The sequence below is a fragment of the Pimephales promelas genome, chromosome 13, assembly GCF_988280905.1.
Source record: "Pimephales promelas chromosome 13, fPimPro1.hap1.1, whole genome shotgun sequence".
NCBI lineage: Eukaryota > Metazoa > Chordata > Actinopteri > Cypriniformes > Leuciscidae > Pimephales > Pimephales promelas.
In genome coordinates this window covers 10,160,428-10,179,337 of record NC_142781.1, presented here as the reverse complement: position 1 = coordinate 10,179,337, position 18,910 = coordinate 10,160,428, and the positions used below count along the sequence as shown (strand labels likewise).

Sequence of the window (18,910 nt, the reverse complement as noted above, 5' to 3'; positions counted from 1 at the left end):
ACAAGGGATGGGTAATGGAACCAGTTTGCCAGCGGGTAGTCGACGGGGAGTGTTGGTGATGGCACAGACTGAGCAACCCTTGAGATATTGGGAGATATCTTGGGCCATAGACGGCCACCAGTAGCGATGGCGAAGGAGCGAGGGTGTTCGCTGGCTACCTGGGTGTCCAGAGACCGGAGAGGTGTGATCTGAGTCCAGAAGGGCTAGACGACAAGATGTAGGAACGTAGATGCACCCTTAAATAAAGGTGTCCTTGAGAGAGGAGAAGGGGGTGGTGGCTTCTGGAGTCCATGACAGAGACTTGGGCCGGGATTTGAGGAGAGAAGTCAATGAGGAACTGAGAAGGCTGTAGTTATGGATAAATCTGCGATAGAAGTTGGCAAACCGTAGGAATCTCTGGAGTTCTTTGATGGTGGTGGGTTGTGGCCAGGTCTGGATTGTGTCCACCTTCCTCTGGTCCATCTGGATGCCTTGTCGATCAGTGATGTAACCAAGGAAGTGAACAGAGGAAGTATGGAACTCACATTTCTCTAGCTTTAAATACAGATGTTGTTCTCGCAGACGCTGAAGGACCTGCTTAACTTGGTGATGATGTTCTGTGAGGTTCTTGGAGAAGATCAGGATGTCATCGATGTAGTGACGACATGGATGGATCCGTGACAATAGAAGAGATGAGTTTTCAATTGTCTTTTGAATGCTGACAGGGATTCTGCATTCCGGATGATAATGGGCAGATCATTCCACCAGCATGGAATCGTAAATGAGAATATTCTGGAGAGTGATTTTGTGCCTGGAAGTTGTGTTGCCTGCTCAGTTAGGAAAGGCCTGATTTAGGATGAATCTAGCTGGATGGTGAAGTTGTGCTGCAGAGACGGATTGGCAGGGAGGATGAGAAGCTCAGTCTTAGCCAGGTTGAGCTGTAGCTGATGTTCCTTCATCCATGCCGAGATGTCAGCCAGACAGCTTGAGAATCGTGTAGGTACTGTGGGATCATCTGGTTGAAATGAGAAGTAGAGCTGGGCGTCATCAGCATAGCAATGGTAAGAGAAACCATGCGCCTGTATGATGGGTCCCAGTGATGTGGTGTAAATGGAGAAGAGGAGGGGTCCAAGCACTGAGCCCTGGGGAACCCCTGTGATCAGTTGATGTGCTTTGGATACCTCGCCTCTCCATGCGACCCTGGTATCAATCAAACTGTTTGTCTTCCCCCAAAAAGGGGCGTTACCCTTCGATGACGCAAAAGTAGCGTTGGTCTATTTAAGTCCTGTGTTTTGCCTTGTTCATTGTCTGTTCTGCTTTGTATCATGTGTGTGTGTGTGTGTGTTAAACCTTCTGCCCGTCATCCCTGTACCTGAGAGAGTAATAAAGTAAAGTGGGGATTATCATGTCTGTGAGTGAATGTGGGCGCGGGACAGAGGACACATTCACTGCACTGAAAACACCGTCGGCCAGAGCTGACTTTAACGTTATGTGTGTTGGTTTATTTTTACAGAAACCGTGGGACATGTGGTGTGTAATGTTAGTGTTTGTGGGTACTACTGAGTCGTGGGCACGTTCACTACATTTAATGTAACGTTAACGTTATATTTGACATGAGCCAATTTTATTAGTGCGAGCCCTGCACTGAGGGCTCTTTTAATTTGTCACTCTGATTTAAAGATTTAAAATCCCCATAATGAAAAATTACAAGACAATTTAAACCAAATCAATTAAAAGATCGGATAAAGTATCATACATAAAAAGCCAGTTACAACTTCTGTGCTTTAGGTTAATATTTGAAAAATACAAGACCATGTTTGCCGAGTACACACAAGTCCACAAGAGTTGACACAAAACAAGTGCCATAAACATGTCCTAGCATGGTTTGATGTTGCAGATCACTCCACTCATGGGGCGTAGAGTTCCAGTGTCTTTAATGCTGAAAGACTGTCCGGGAACCAGGCTGAACTCGAATCTCTGAAGCAGTTTGGCAAGCACAACTTTAGCCTCCATCTGAATGTAGAAATACACAGAGTTGTTATGATCACAGAAAATTTGCCACTTGGAAAGCAAATTGGGCAAATGTGTGTTTGTGTTTCATCACCTGTGAGAAGACCTGCCCTAGACAAGTTCGTGGACCAAGTGCAAATGGGTAGTAGCAGTAATAAGGCCTTTCAGACAAGAACACAATTTGATATCAGCGGATTTCATGCTATTATGTTTATAACATCCTCATAAAACTCATTTACAGCTTGTCCTCATCATGACTTACTTGGGGGCATTCACATCAAATCTCTCAGGATCAAACTTCAACGGATCTTTGAAAAACTTGTCCAGTCTTTGAGAGACATAAGAACTTAACTGTATGGAAAAAGATTAAAATGGTTCAAAATAGTCATGTATTCATATACAATTAAACAAGTAAAATTGATAATGCCATTGTTTCAAATTTATTGGATTTATTAAAATAGAATTAAGTCATAATTTACTCACCCTGGTGTTGTTTTAATGCAAGTATGCTGTTCTTTTTCAGAGCACAAAAGGAGAAATTTAGGAAGTCCTGATCTGCATCATCCACATAATGGCAGTGAAAACCAACCAGCATCAAGCTTTTTTTTAAAAAAATTAAAATGACAGAATGATCCCAGGCAACATGTGTCATAGATCCCACGTGTTCTGAAGGGTTTATTATGATATCCATCAATCCATCTTCATCCGCTTATCCGGGTGGGGTGGGGTCGGGTGTGGTCGGGTCGCGAGGGGAAGCAGCTTCAGCAGGGGACCCCAAATTTCTCTTTCACCCTGAGAACGCACCCCCTCACCTCATACTTCCACAGTATCTCCCGGTGGACCCAATCATAAACCTTCTTCAGATCTACAAAATACATGTAGACTGGATGGGCATACTCCCAAGCCCACTCCAGGATCCCTGAGAGTAAAGAGCTGGTCTGTTGTCCGATGCTCTGACGAAAACCCCTGTGTTCCTCTTTAATCTGAGGTTCCAATATCGGCCGAACCCTCCATTCCAGCACCTTGGAGTAGACTTTACCAGGGAGGGTGAGAAGTGTGATACTCCTGTAATTGGCACATACTCTCTGATCCCCCTTTTTGAACAGGGGAACCACCACCCCAGTCTGCCACTCCTTAGGCACTGTATCCGACTTCCACGCGACCTCCACACCCAAAGCTTTTAGCATTTCTGGGCGGATCTCATCAATCCCTGGGGCTTTGCCAGTTGTTTGACTATCTCCGTGACTTCCACCAAGAAAATTGATGAGAATCCCCCCATCATCCTCCAACTGTGCCTCTACTAAAGAGGGCGTGTCATGATTTAGGAGTTCATCAAAGTGTTCCTTCCACCGCCTAATTGCCTTACTGCACACAGCTTGGATGCTCCCAATCTCGCCTCTCCAGGTATCTCCATTAGGGATGTCAATTTTCTCAAATTCCCATGATCGATCGTCGTTTAAATTAACGATCAAATAATCGATTAACCGTAAGCATTAATGGCAAACAGCATTACAGGGTCAATGCTGCTCAAAAAGCTCTTCCTCACTAAATTAATAAGAAAGGTTTTTAATCTAAATAAAGGGTTAGCAGGATTATAAAATGTTTTGATGTGATTGATAAATTAAATTAATTATTTAATACATAACTGTAACAACAAATACAATGTGTCACCATGTGTCACGCCGCCTCAGATGCATGCTTGTCAGAATGTGTGACTGTTGTGGACGTGCTGGAACAACGCACTGAAAACGGCAACTAAACCCAATGAATTCGCAGCCATTTAATAAAATAGTGTTGTCATGTAATATGACAGTCCCAAATTAACCATCATGACCAGCGTGTTGAATGATTAACCATTTAACTCAACGAAATGCATCTTATTTGATATTAATCAGATATATGCAAAATAAACATAATATTACAAAATCATATCAGCACAAAATGGTGAGAATGCACAAGTGAACTTAAACTAAGTTAAGTGCCATTCTAATGGTTCATGTTGTGGTGGATGCGCTCTTCCTGGAAAAATGTGACATGGTATCTAAACACAAATAATTCACAATGTTTTAGTATTGTTCTCTTTATAATCGTGTGTAATATGACAGTCGCAATAGTCATTATTAGTCGTGCATTGTTGTTTGAGCTGAGCTAAAGATAACATCAATTCTTAACCAAATGCATCCAATATGAGATAAATCAGATATAGATAGGCGTACACAAAATAAACTATTACAATTTACATTTGCACAAAACAAAAGGCTGCGAATGCACACACAAACTTATAGTCATGGTGAAGGTGTAAAATAGTCCCAAACAACTCCGGTGTGTGTCGTTCCGGTGTGTCATTCAGTGGGACTCAACACTCAACACCGGCGTGCTTGCTTACATGTTTCGCGGTTGAGCAGCACGCATGCGCATGATCCTGCTTAATCGATGATCGATACGTTTTATCGATTAAATTAATTATCGCCAATTATTCGATCTTCAATTAAACGTTGACATCCCTAATCTCTTTCATTGCCCATGTGCGCGTTGAAGTCTCCAACTATGGAGTCCCTCAGGGGTAACTCAGGGTCTCCAAGAAGTCCAAATACTCCAAACTGCTGTTGGTCCATATTCACAAACAACAGTAAGTTCCCCTGAACCCCCCACAACCCGAACGTAGCAGCGCTCAGCCGGGGGCTTGTGAGTATCCTCACACCCGCCCGGCGCCTCACACCCTGGGCAACTTCAGAGAAGAATAGGGTCCATTCCCTTTCCAGGAGTACAGTTCCGGAACTGAGACATGGAGGTCAGCCCCACCAGGTCTAACTGGTAGCGCTCCATCTCCCGCAAAAGTTCCGGCTCCTTCCCCCACAGAGACGTGGCATTCTATGTCCCCATTGCCAATCTCCGGTGTCCGTGTCAGGTCCGTCGAGGTCCCTGACCTTCACCGCTACCCATGTGGCAGTGCACCCGACCCTTGTAGATCTTTCTATAGATGGTGGGTCCAAAGGATGGAGAGGGGGGTGCAACGTTGCTGTTTCGGGCTGTGCCCGGCCAGGCTCCTTGCCAAACCCGGCCGCCAGGCGCTCGTTGATGGGCCGTCCCTCTAGGCCTGGCTTCAGACGGGGCCCCAGGCTTCCTCCAGGCAAGGTCTCTCCTCCTCTTCCTCATTTTTTCATCATTGGGCTTTATGAAGCATTCTTTGTTGCCCCTCACCTGGAACCACTTTGCCTTGGGAGACCTAACCAGGAGCACTAGGCTCCAGACAACACAGCTTTCAGGGTCATAGGGGCATGCAAATCGCTCTACCACAGTGAGGTGATGGTTCAGAATTTATGATTGGGTTTGGTTAAAAATCCAAGCGAGATGTGAATGTGATAACTTTTTGTTATCTTGTTAACATAACGAAAATATTCAACTGAGGGAAGAAGGCACATGGATTGTATTTCATGTCACATTTATCGCACATCGTGCAGCCGTGCACAGAAGACCAATAGCAGGATTTTTGTAGAATAATACATACAATTTCGTTTTTTTTTGTTTTTGTTTTTACCAAACCCTGTTGTATATGCCCAGAAAACTTTTTACAATTTTCAACACGTGCCTCATGGGATCATTCTGTGAGACTTTTATGTATTTTTTTTTTTTTTTTTTTAAACTTGATGCTGGTCACTATTTACTGCCATTATATGGATAAGCGTGAGCGGGACATTTTTATTTTATTTTTTACAAACTCTCCTTTTGTGGTTTGAAAGAGAAAGTAGGACACATAGCATTAGAACAACACACATGTGAGCAAATTTGGGTGAACTAACCCCTTTTAAAGGGATAGTTCACTTTGAAATGAATGTGTTTTAGCTTACCTCAAGGGCATCCAAGATGTAGGTGTCTTTGTTTCTACATTATTTTCAATTTTGATATTTTTAGCTCAAACCGTTGTTGTCTATCAGTCATATAATGCAAGTATAGGGGGTCCATGTCAAAGAGCATGCACAGAGAAGTCCAAATTAAACATGATTTAATGTAAATGTAAGTACACATTGATGGCCTAAGACACGAAAAGAGCGGTTTGAGTGAGAAAACAAAGAGTATTTATATCGTTTTTACTAGGGCTGGTTAAAAAATATAGATTTCTCGATATTAATCGATTCTCATTTTTACTAACCGATATCGATTCTTAAACCTCAAGAATCGATTAGTAATTCTGTTTTCATTTGATGAATGAATGTAACATTGTAGCGCGTATCCTATCCAATAAATCGTAATAATCTTTGTGCTTTGTTACTATTATTATGAAATAAAGTCTCAAATTTCAAATTAGGTCCATTTTCTTATGAAATTCAAAAATTTCGTAAGAAAGGCGCTGTGGCGTGAGATCGCTCTGGCTCAGCTCAAGAGAAGCAGCAGCACATGATCTTCTCTTCCGCCTTAATATCTGTTACTCCGCCTTAATAATACCAGTTACAGTGCCAAATAAACATGAATGAGCATCTGAAAGTGCGTTAAAAGATAGAGTACAACTTATCGAAATCCGTATCGTCACATGGAATCGCTCAATCAGTGTTTCATCCGTGGAAAGACGTCAAACAGCTCGTAAACAATGTCATGTAACGTCACATTTACTTCAGAAAAACCACGTGACCATAAACTTAGACAGTTAGTCAGCTAGAAAAAAAAACTCTAGAGAGGGGAATTTTGCTAAATATATGAACCATATTACATATTCATTATAATTTTTAATGTTCTTCAATATTTAATGCATGTTTGAGTTTTTATGACAGCCACCATTTAAATGTTTATATTTCATATACATTTCTTATTATAAAAATAAATGTGTAATTTAAGTGTTTGTATAGCTACAAATCAGTTCATTTTTATCTTCAATATCATAGGCGGCTAATGAAGCATATAGGCTACTGACTGCCACAGTTTACACCATTGGTTAAGAGATTTGTTTTCCTTCAGAAAATGTGCCATGTATTGTACCTGATATCCAAAATAATCAATATTGAATCGTAATCGAAATCAAATCGAATTGCAAGCTGGTGAATCGAAATCGAATCGAATTGTGAAATCTGTGTCAATACCCAGCCCTAGTTTTTACCTTATGTAACCACAGCCACCTCCTAATGATCTGAATCAGTTGTACAACGTCCAAATGAACCGAATAAGTTGTCCAATGTCCAACTGAACCATGTCCAATGTTCCGCAAGAAGTAAATTGCTTGCATGTCTACGTCACTCATTGTTTACACAGATATTTCGGAAGTTTTACCTTTCACTAAACATATTTAGATATATCGAAATCGTCTTCCATTGCAATTTCCTGTATATCTAAATATGTTTAGATCTTCACAGTGAAAGGTAAAACTTCTGAAATCAGCAAACAATGAGTGACGTACACGCACGAGAAATCACTTCCAGAGGAACGTTGGACAAGGTTCAGTTGGACATTGGACATCTGATTCAAATCAGTTGGACATGGCTGTGGTTACACGAAGTAAAAATGATTTAAATACTGTTCGTTTTCTCACACAAACCGCTCGTTTAGTGTCTTAGGCCATCAATGTGTTTACATTTACGAGTCATTAAATCATGTTTAATTTGGACTTCTCTGTGCATGCTATTTGACGTGGACCCCCTAAACTTGCATTATATGACTGACAGACAAGGATAGTTTGACCGAAAAATGTCAAAATACTGTGGAAACAAAGACACATCTTGGATGCCCTTGAGGTAAGCTAAAACATATCAAAAATTAATGAACTATACCTTTAAATCCCCCTGTAGGCCAAATCAAGCTTTTAATGTTGTTTAAGTCTATGTGGTGTTTTTAAAATGCTTTAAGACAAACCATGTACAAATTCTAAAGTCAGCACCATTGCTGAGTATTTTCTCCTTAGAACTGCAGTGAACCAAAGACACTGTCTCAAAATCACGGTTTGAAATGACTGGTGTTTCTGAATACACAAACTACCTTGTAACCAATCAGATCAACATATGATCTTCACCAAGTGGATGTCTGAGCTGGTGTGAGTGAGTGGAGGCAAGGCTCATTTGCATATTCATAGGCCTGAGTAAACTAATTGAGGCAAGGGGTGTAGGGTTACATTCAAGCTATTTTAAGAGATGAAGACGTTTTTTGTTTGTTTTTTTTTTCCCAAGGAAAAACGCTTACATTTATCATTTTGGTGATCAAAGATTAGTTTTAAGGGATACAATTATTGACAAAAGGGGGACATTAACTAAAATATAATATTTTCAAACAATGTTGAAGATTTCTTTCTATCTCCATTCAAGTAGACAGGAGCTGTACTTGTGTAGCTAGAAATAGCTTCCCCAGCCAGGTAAAACACTGGCCACAGAGTGACCAAACCAGCATTACTGGGAATCTGGCCATACTCACAGCAATAGAGCAGCCGCCTGGAACTTTCAGCCCATTCATAACCATGTCCTCATGCAACCAGCGATTGGTTCCTGGAGCAGTGGGGTACAGTCGCAGTGTTTCCTTCAAGACCTATTGCATTGAGTCAACAACACAAAGACCATTCAAAGAAATGGATACAGAACCACTTGAGTTTGTAGCATAAAAGACCATCTCTGCAGAACAGGGGTGTCCAATCCTGTTCTTGGAGATCTACCTACCAGAAGAGTTCATTGTCCAACCGTGATCCAGGAAACCTGTCTGTAATTAACAAGTGCTCCAGAAGATCTCAACTGAACTTTGATCTGAACTTTGCAGGAAGATATATTTACAGGAACAGGATTGGGCATCCCAGCTTGAAGACCAACCTGAGACAAGTAAGTGAATTTCCCAAGGTCTTCATGTGAAATGTCTCTCTTTGTCCCAAGAACTTCATCCACTTCTGCTTTAGCCCTGGGAATGAGAGATTCAAACTAAAGAATTGTAATGCAAGTCAATGATGAAGAGGTCCATATTTCCAAGGACTGTTTTAGCATTTACCGTTTATATATCTCAGGATGTCTCCCTAATTCCATGATTGCAAACGAGAGCTGATTTGCTGTTGTCTCTTGCCCTGTAAAAGAATCAGACACTGTTTACTGTATATTGGCTGGGGTTTATGAGCAAAAATCAAACAAAGCCGTTACTCACCAGCAATGAAGAAAGTCACGAAATTGTCCAACATCAGCTCATGATCTTTAGCGTTTGTAATTTTTTCCTCCTCTGCAGCAAAAATGGAAAGTGTTAAATAGTTAAATTCGCCATGAAATCAAATTTGACAAATCTTCTTTTTATATGTAATACTGTAGTGTTTATTGTAAATGATTTATCTGTGCACTTCATTATTTTTTTTTAAATTCATGTACCCTTATAATCTTTAATCAAATACATTCGAAACGACCTCTCTTCTATTTCGGTCACGTGGAATGGCAAAAGGGTGCGGCCAGATCCCATAAGAGTGCAGCTATCAGGGCACCGCCTCTCAGAGAATCGCATTCAAATCTGACTCCATTTTGTTTGCAACGCCCAACCTCCAAGGATCCAATCAATTCCCGATGGTCAAAGTCAAGCCCTGCCCTACATTTTTTTCTAATTTCAGAAGCTGTTTCACTCAGATACGGCAAGACAAGGAAAAAAATGACAATCTCAACTTCCGTTTCACGCCGACTTTAAGTAACTCTACCAGTGTTGTGTTGAATATGTTATTATATGGGCTAATGACTGATTCAAATTTGGGATGAAATTAATTACATGATTGCTAATTAACCAGTTTTATTCCCTAATTTACTTTCAGGCAAAATCGAAAAACAAACAGGTGTGGATACTGCTGTATGATGTTCATTTCAATTTATTTAAGTGGACTTATTAATTTGTACAGTATGTGCAGTGTTTAATTTTTAATATTAGTTTAATTGTAGAATTTTTGCTTAAAAAGTTTAGTATGCTTTTAGTTATTTATCTGTATATTGTTTTGGGGGGTTTTTCTGCTGAAAATGGCCCCCACTCTGGGCCTGTGTTGATCCATGTAAACATTTAAGATGGACGTGGACGTCTTCAGTTGTCAAGTTGCATCTTGCAACATGAGAGCTACAATTTTAAGACAATGTGTCAAGTTAAAGTATTTTTTTTCCAAATGTGTCTGATTCTTGTAATCTGTCTCTTTCTGTGTTTTTGTTTTTGAACTTGAACTGCTCCAATGGTAAATTATTTACCATTTTTTTCACATTCATTAAGTTTAAAATGTACAAATACAGTTAAACTTTTTAAAATGTGTCTGGCACCTGGACTCTGTTCCTTTTAGCTGCATTTTTACTTTTTGGTGTTGTGGAATGATTTTTGGTATGATTAAATGGTTAATTTAAGCACATTTTGAAAATAGTTATTTTGTATAATTTGCAGCCTATTTAAAAATGACCTGTAGAACAAATGGAAGAAGGAAAATACACATACCTGCCGTTTTGAGGATTTGTGTGAGAATGTCTTGCGGTATATCGTCTCCATTTTCTATTGCTGTCTTCCTGTTTTGTATCCATTTTTCTCCTGTTTTACGCAGGAGTTCAGTTGCATCTTTAACTTGCTGTATAATCTTCCAATTCTTGGGAAAAAGCTGAGGTCCCACATTTAAAAAATAAAAACAGATTATATATCATTAACCCTACTACTTTAGGGTGACATAAGCAATTGTGAGTAAATTCTTACTTTAAATAATGGGTCTCTGAGATCCAACACCATGCCTTTTAAACACAGCTCTACTGCATTCTGGAAGGGGCTGTCAGTTTGCTTCAAGAAATTCAAATCGACACCGAAAGCCACCTGTTGATGAAAACAGCTACTTAAGTAATGATCAACAGCTGATTTGACTTTCCTTGTATTACTTTCCCTTGGATTAGCAGAAAGGAAAGGTAAACCTTGCAAATGACATCGAGTGTGACACAGTTGACCAGGTCGTGCATGACGGCAGGTGATTTCGTCTCTGCTATTTCCTCCAGCTTGTCCATTAGGCGCTCCGACATCTCGTTAAAAGTGCCCATCAAGCCTCGTAAGTATCTGACCAATGAGACGGCATCAGCTGAGGAGCATCTCTATCACATTTCAGTTTATCAGAGATTGTCTATATTTGACTCACGAGCTGCTAAAGGCAGAATCCATGATGCGACGCTGCCTGTACCAGACGTCATGGTCTGCAGCCGTAATCAGCCCATTCCCCAGGAACCTGAGAACATTGAGTAATGTGAGTAACTGTAACGTCACCACTAGCAAAGCAAATCCGATAAAATATTCAAATTCGAATATGAATTAAGCCGCCGTCACACTATAATTTGAGAATGCAAAATGTATTCAATTCATATTTTTTAAAACATACATGCAATATAACAAATAATAAAAAATGCAAAATGTAAAAATAGTGTACAGTCTACTCCACCGCCCCTTAAAAAGTGCGAGTTCTTTGAATATCTTTGGAATAAGCCAAATGTATTATATACTTTTTACTCAAATATAAAAACTTATGGTATGTTGCTTGTATGTTTCGAAGACACTTATAATGAATTTGTAATTGTAACACAAATAAATGGTCCTCTTCATTTATGGGTCACAAAGGTTTGAATACCCGAACGACCCTAGGAGCTATGGTGTCACTGATAGTGTCTCCCAAGGCAAACAGGTCCTAGGCGATGGGTCAGAAAAAAATTGTTCAAAAAAACCTTATGAGTGAAGATAAAACAAGGACTGTAACATCGCCCGGTATGGCGCAGCCAGGGCCCCACCCTGGAGCTAGGCCCGGGGTTGGGGCTCGTATGCGAGCGCCTGGTGGCCTGGGCCTCCACCCATGGGGTCCTGCCGGACTCAGCCCGAAGGAGCGACGTGGGGCCGCCTTGAGAGGATCGGGCGACAGTCGAAGGCGGGGGTCTCGACAACCCGATCCTTGGACACGGAAACTAGCTCTAGGGACGTGGAACGTCATTTCGCTGGCGGGGAAGGAGCCTAAGATTATGCATGACGTTGAGTGGTTCCGACTAGAGATAGTCGGGATCACCTCTGCATGGCTTAAGCTCTGGAACCACACCCCTTGAGAGAGGATGGACTCTTCACCACTCTGGAGTTGCCCATGGTGAGAGGCGATAGGATGGTGTAGATTTGCTTATAGCACCCCAGCTCAGCCGCCAGCAGCCATATCACCCTGTAGCCCAAGACTGGTTGCCCACTGAAGCTAAGCAGGGCTGAGCCTGGTTAGTACCTGGATGGGAGACCTTCTGAGAAAGCCAGGTCGCTGCTGGAAGAGGTGTTAGTGAGGCCAGCAGGGGGTGCTCACCCTGTGGTCTGTGTGGGTCCTAACGCCCCAGTATAGTAATGGGGATACTGTACTGTCAAAAGAGCACCGTCCTTCAGATGAGACGTTAAACCGAGGTCCTGACTCTCTGTGGTCATTAAAAATCCCAGGATGTCTTTCGAAAGAGTAGGGGTGTAACCCCGGCATCCTGGCCAAATATGCCCAGTGGCCTCTGTCCATCATGGCCTCCTAATCATCCCCATATATACCAATTGGCTTCATCACTGTCTCCTCTCCACCAGTAAGCTGGTGTGTGGTGAGCGTTCTGGCGCACTATGGCAGCCGTCGCATCATCCAGGTGGATGCTGCACACTGGTGGTGGTTGAGGAGATTCCCCCCTCTATGTGAAGCGCTTTGAGTGTCCAGAAAGGCGCTATATAAATGTGATGAATTATTATTATTATTATGTGTTGGAGTTTACCCTGGTGAACGAGAGGGTCGTTTCCCTGCACCTACGGGTCGGGGATAGGTCCCTCACTGTCGTGTGTGCCTACGGGCCAAACGGCGGTGCAGAGTACCCGGCCTTCTTGAGGTCTCTGGGAGGGGTAGGCACAGCCAGGGGCCAGAGGGTGTCAGGTTTGGGGACCACGTGATTTCGTTTCTGCTCTTTGCAGATTATGTTGTCAAACACAACGCAGAAACTGATACCTGCTCAGAAACAGAAACAAACGCAGGAACAAACACTGGCTCCGGCACAGGGACAGACACAGGCTCTGGCCCCGGAATAGACACTGGCTCAGGAACAGACACCAGCTCAGGCTCAGGAGCAGACTCTGGCTCAGGAACAGACACCAGCTCAGGAACAGACACCAGCTCAGGCTCAGGAGCAAACTCTGGCTCGGATGCGGCCATCTTGTCCGAAGACACTGGCTCGGAGGCGGTGACGTGAACAGTCTCTGGATTGGCAGAAGTAACGTGAACAGTCTCTGAATCGGCCATCTTTTCCATAGACACTGGCTCGGAGGCGGTGACCTTGTCTGTAGACACTGGCTCGGCAGAAGTGACGTGAAACGTCTCTGGCTCGGCAGAAGTGACGTGAAGCGTCTCTGGCTCGGCAGAAGTGACGTGAAGCGTCTCTGGCTGGACAGTCTCTGGCTGGGCATGAAAATCCAGCTGGGCATGGAGATCAGATGATGACCTGGCGTACCGTGGAAGGAAGCTCTCCAGACATCGGGAGAGTGCCTCTCTCCAGTCCAGACCGGAGATATTGGGAAGCTCCCTCGGGTTGAACTCCTTAGCCCCCAGCCGGTCACACAACTTAATTGCCTCGTCTCCGAGGGAGCAGGAAGCAGCGAGAGGAATAAACCCCCACGTGAACTGTAACAGATCGGGGCTATCCAGGGCCAAGGCCGCGATCTGACCCGCAAATTCCCGGCTCATACTGGGAAGATCTGGTGAGATCTGTGCTGCTGAATTCATCTTTGGTCAATTCTTTCTCGGCTGCTGGATCTGAAGTGGCGAAGTCTTCTGTTACGATGCAGCAGACACAAGGGGATACATTCGCAGCATTTATTAGAGTAGTCAAACAGGCAGGGGTCAACAACAGCAAACAGGGCAATGGAGACAAGGCAGAGACAAACCAGATAAAAGCAAAGGGTCGAGGCAAGCAGAGAGAATCAGAGTCCAGTGAAACAGTCCAGGGTCAGGGCAGGCAGAGAAGGGTCAGCAAAGATAAACAATCCACAGGTCAAACACAGGAATCAAACTCAGGAGGATAACGCTCAGAATTGCAACCAACAGTAAAACAAGACTTCGCAATCAGTGAATGTGAACACAAGGTATTTATGGTGTGAACTAAACAAGATAATGAGAAACAGGTGAATGAGATGAGAGTTATGGGAAATATAGTTTGTGAGAGAAACATGATCGTCTGGTGTGGAGTGCCCTCTAGTGACTCTCAGGGGCTCTCCAGCTGGTGATCGTTACACCGTGACAAATGCTATGACATATCCAGAAAAAATGAAACATACCTTTTTCCAAACAAGTTAAAGAGCCGTTTGTAGACAAAGGGATCTTTGAGATACTTAGGTGACATCAGGACTGTCTACAATAACAGGGCAGAGATTTTACGTTATTAGACTGTATGACTTCAGATAGGTTACTATTTATTTTTTTCATAAAGACATTAAGTGTGAAATATTTACCTTTGTAGCCTCAGGACAATAAACCATGATCATGACATAATGAAAATTGTTCATCCTGTAGACAGGGCCATATTTTTCTGCCCTTAAAAACAAGAACATGGTCAGTCACATTGGTGAGAGCACTTTACCAAATTTCCCCTTTGAGGATCAATAAACAGTATCCCTATTTCTATATATTTCTTTAGCCACAGTGAGGAAATGCCTGCTAATTGGTGAAACAACTGTGATTTTTAGGTAACTCTTTAGTTGAAAGATTTGGTGTGCATAAGACTGACATGACACCTTCATAATCATGACAGGACACATGTCATGAAAATGAAGGAGGGTTTATTCATGTTTATGACAACTGTCATTAAGTGTCATTTACTCAATTATGACATTTTTTAATTAAAAATATGACATTGTTTGAGATGTCTTTGTTATGTCACCTTGACATAAACCAATACATCATAACCTGTCATAAATATGTCATGACATAGCAGATTAATTATCAAACTTAAGAAACCACTTATCTTTATGGGTTAACATTACATTAAACTGTCAAGTGGTTGGTTTTGACATTGGCTGTCATGAGGCAATTATAACTGTGTCATGAATATTTTTCTTGACCTCAATTACAGTGGTACAAATTTGTTTAATTTGTACCACTGTACCACAAATTTGATTAATTTGTCATTAAAATGTTATAATTGCCTCATAACAGCCAATGTCAAAACCGACCACCTGGCAGTTTAATGTAATATTCACCCATAAAGATAAGTGGTTTCTTAAGTTTCATAATTAATTTGCTATGTCATGTTTATGACATATTTATGACAGGCTGTGTTGTCTTGGTCAAGCTGTCATTGTCACGGTTCTGTCACAGGTATTCTGGTTATTCTTGGTTTGGTGACAGAGACATTTCGTGACATTCCTGGTCTTGTGTTTGTGTATATAGTCTTGTTTACTGTGAGTGCATGGCTGTCATGAGTTCTCTGTGTGCCATGTGCTCTTGTGGATTGTCTAGCTCCTCCCACCTTGTTACCTCGTTAATGGATTATTGGTTTCACCTAGTTTCCCTGGTTACCCTCTTTGCCTTCCTATTTAGTCTCCCTGTATTTGCTGCCCCGTGCTCGTTCGTTGTTTTTAATGGTGTTGAGCCATGTCTGCCATGTGCCTGCCATGTCATGTTCCTGGATTTATTATTTAGTTCTTGAGACCTGGATTTCCTTTGTTTGTTTGTTTGATTTATGTTTTACTTAATTAAACACTTCTTCACCTCTGCACTTCCCAGACAGCGAACTGACATTGAATCAACGTGGAAACGACGTCTCTCATGACATCGAAACAACCTTTATCTGGCATTGTTTTGCTCATTGAATTAACGTTGAACCAACGTCAGACGCGGCATTCTTCAAAGCTAAATGAAAATCGACGCAATTGGTTTGCTTTCCTAACGTTGAAACAACATTGATTTCAAGTTGATTTTCCTTTAGTTTTGAGGAATGCCGCGTCTGACGTTGGTGCAACGTTAATTCGATGAGCAAAACAATGTCAGATCAACGTTGTTTTTCGATGTCATGTTTCCACGTTGATTCAATGTCAGTTTGCTATCTGGGTTGAGTCCTCACACTATTCGCAACCGCCCCATGACAGTCATGGCCAAGACACTGTATTGGTTATGTCAAGTTGTCATAACAAAGACATCTCAAACAATGTCATAATTGCATTAATAATTTTATAGTTGAGCAAATGACACTTAATGACAGTTGTCATTCATGACATTTGTCCTGTCATGATTATGAAGGTGTCATGTCAGTCTTATGCACACCCCTTCAAGTAAAGAGTTCTATTTTAGTAAATGTATGTATAGTGTAAATGTATAGTGCTGACAAAAAAGAAAAAGAATTGTCAGAAGATGAATAAAAGTGTTATTTTCCAGCAGTTTCTCAGCTTACGTGCCAAAAGATGGCTTATTTCTAAAAGGTTCAGAAATATACTTCTGAAAATATAAATTACATTAAATTATTTAGCTTTTTAGAGTACAAATATTAAACAGTACAAGACACACACACACTAACAGAGAGAGAGAGAGAGAGAGAGAGATGCAATGTCACTATGTGATACTGATATTACGTAACAGTTGACGCTTTGTAGGTGCAAAGTCAAAACAACATGTATTATGTTACTCAGGCAAAAAATATGCAAATTAAACATGAGTTTTGTTCTTACCATTGAAGAAAATGTTCGTGGATAATACTTTCCGATTTCATCGCTCTTCTGAAAGTCGGTATATGCCCCAGCAGAAAACTGTCAGAATATCAATTTTCATGTTAATTTATCTCAACTTTGATCATATACCGACAAATTCTGACTTAGCCTATACTGTCTGCAATACCGTTTATAGTTGTACAATAGCCTATAGGGTAGAACACATTCATAAAGTTTCTTACTTATCTCTAGGAGGTCCAGGTATATGATCATATTTCTGATGAACATGTCTTACATACAGACAATATGCAAGAAATGCACTGAAAACAGCAGCGAGCAGGTAAAACATCATAAACGAGACCCATTCTGAGATCATGATGGTTCAGACAGTGGCTTAGTGTGCAATCAATGTGCCTCTGCCAGCCTGACTGCTATCAAATATTAAACGATTTAGTTTCCGGGTCTCTGGAACTTGTTCTGAACAATTGTTGACCACAGAGGGCAGCACTAGCCCTCTTTCTTATATTCCAGAGGAAAAAATGCCTGGCCAGCTTCCAACACGCACACACAGCTTTTTCAGAAATATTTTGATCATGTTAATAATTTAGACCTTAATATGTGTTTCAAATAAGACAGTATGGCTTTATCAAAACCTATTACAGTAAGACCTAGCTAAGTTATGAGTTAGGTGTTATTAGATTTCAAAACCACTGCTCAAGAAAACAGTGTAATGAGATTTTTTTTTAACCTAGCTAAAGCCTTTTTTTCTTTAGCTAAAGCCTAATCATTAGTCATTTAAATAAAATTGTATGTCTTCAGCAACAATTATCAGAATCAAATGGCTATAATGTACTGGGTATAAAATTAAAGCTCTGGTTTTACATTTTTGGCTCAATTGATCCTACACCACAGATGCCCTCCAATGAGTTGAACACGGAAAGGAACACCACAGTTCTCAGTCTTCAAACAACCAGTTAATTGAAAAGAAAAGAAAGGGGGAAAGCGGTTGAATGCTATAATGGGGTTTATAGCATGTGTGGCTTGTATCGCTTCCATCTGTGGTCTCGGTGGGTGGCAGACTGCACAGGAGTACCGAAGGCGCTCCACGGACACACAGGCAGAGTGTGTTTTTAATCCCCGTGGCCCTGAGAGAGCAAACAGCACTGCAGACATCAGTCTTGGCAGGCCTGGAGAGTCCGCACTTCTACTGGGCAACAATGGTAATACTGGTAATGGTAAAACACTGGTGGATTTTGAGAGTTTATGTACAATATTTTATGTTTTCATCCTGAAATGACAGAAACTTTTGCAAACCTTTTCCTACAAACAACATTTTAAGTTGTAGTAATGTTGTAGCAGACCTTCTGTATAATATCTTATGGTGGTGACCCATTTGCAAATGATTGCATAAGTCAACGGATTTCTAAGATCTGTATAGAAGAAGATCCTTGAGATTTCTCTGCAATCTTAATCCTATGGATTTTTGTTACCTTGCTCTTTGACCCCCTAATCCCAGCCTAAGAACATACCGACAGACATGACAACATGCAAAAAAGCATCCATCCCTCCATCCATCTATCTGAGAGCAAGTGGGCGACAATATTGTAGTACACGTAACTTTCCCCCACATTTGTGTTACTCCCCAAATAGGTGACTATTTGCGTTGCTTAGTTCATTTTTATGGAAAGTAATACATTATATTACTTTTGCATTACTTTTTCTCAACTGGGCTGGGCTTGCTTGTTTATTTTTCAGTTTTTCTCAGTCGCTTTGGTGCCATCAGAATTAAAAGTCCTTGCGTCATTGTGCACGGATAACACTATATGTGATGACGTGGTTGATTATTTACATCTGCGGCATATGTATTTATGTTGTCAAATTTAAATGACAATTTTACATTGTGTTTGCCACTCCAATTTAAATCCAATTCAAATTCAGTAATTCTCAGTTTAACTCTGAATGGCACACAACCCCGCTCATCACCCACATATCTTCTAACTGAAAACAGATTTTAGGGGGTAGGGCAGATAGCCCCGGAGAGATGAGTTTTCATTTTTCGCTGGATGTGTCTAGTTAAAAGCAAATGGAAAAATCGAGTAATGAAAAACATGAGTCTCTAACTGATCTATTGTTGATGGTTCTTCAGATAAATGGATGACAGGTATTTGTTTGGTAGTGCCAAAAAGTTCTCCACAGAGTGTTAGTGCTTAGCATAAGTTAGTCCAGATGTGAAGATTCATTCATAATCCAAACCTAAATGAACACTGATGTCTGCATTTTATTCAAAGAAGCAAGCAAGAGTTTATTTCAA

At 41.3% G+C, this 18,910-nt stretch overlaps 1 protein-coding gene across 1 annotated transcript; it reads right to left on the bottom strand.

Moving 5' to 3' along the window:
• Positions 1–1,550: 1,550 nt before the first annotated feature.
• LOC148976499 (cholesterol 24-hydroxylase-like) lies at positions 1,551–17,028 on the bottom strand. The gene is made up of 15 exons (XM_089118460.1): positions 16,842–17,028; positions 16,621–16,698; positions 14,410–14,491; positions 14,236–14,309; positions 11,063–11,149; positions 10,845–10,983; positions 10,636–10,749; positions 10,387–10,543; positions 9,088–9,159; positions 8,938–9,010; positions 8,766–8,850; positions 8,380–8,490; positions 2,252–2,340; positions 2,084–2,150; positions 1,551–1,992 (listed from the first exon to the last, which is right to left on the bottom strand). The coding sequence occupies exons 1-15, from the start codon at positions 16,973–16,975 to the stop codon at positions 1,855–1,857; spliced, it is 1,500 nt and encodes a 499-aa protein (XP_088974586.1). The 5' UTR covers positions 16,976–17,028; the 3' UTR covers positions 1,551–1,854.
• Positions 17,029–18,910: the final 1,882 nt, after the last annotated feature.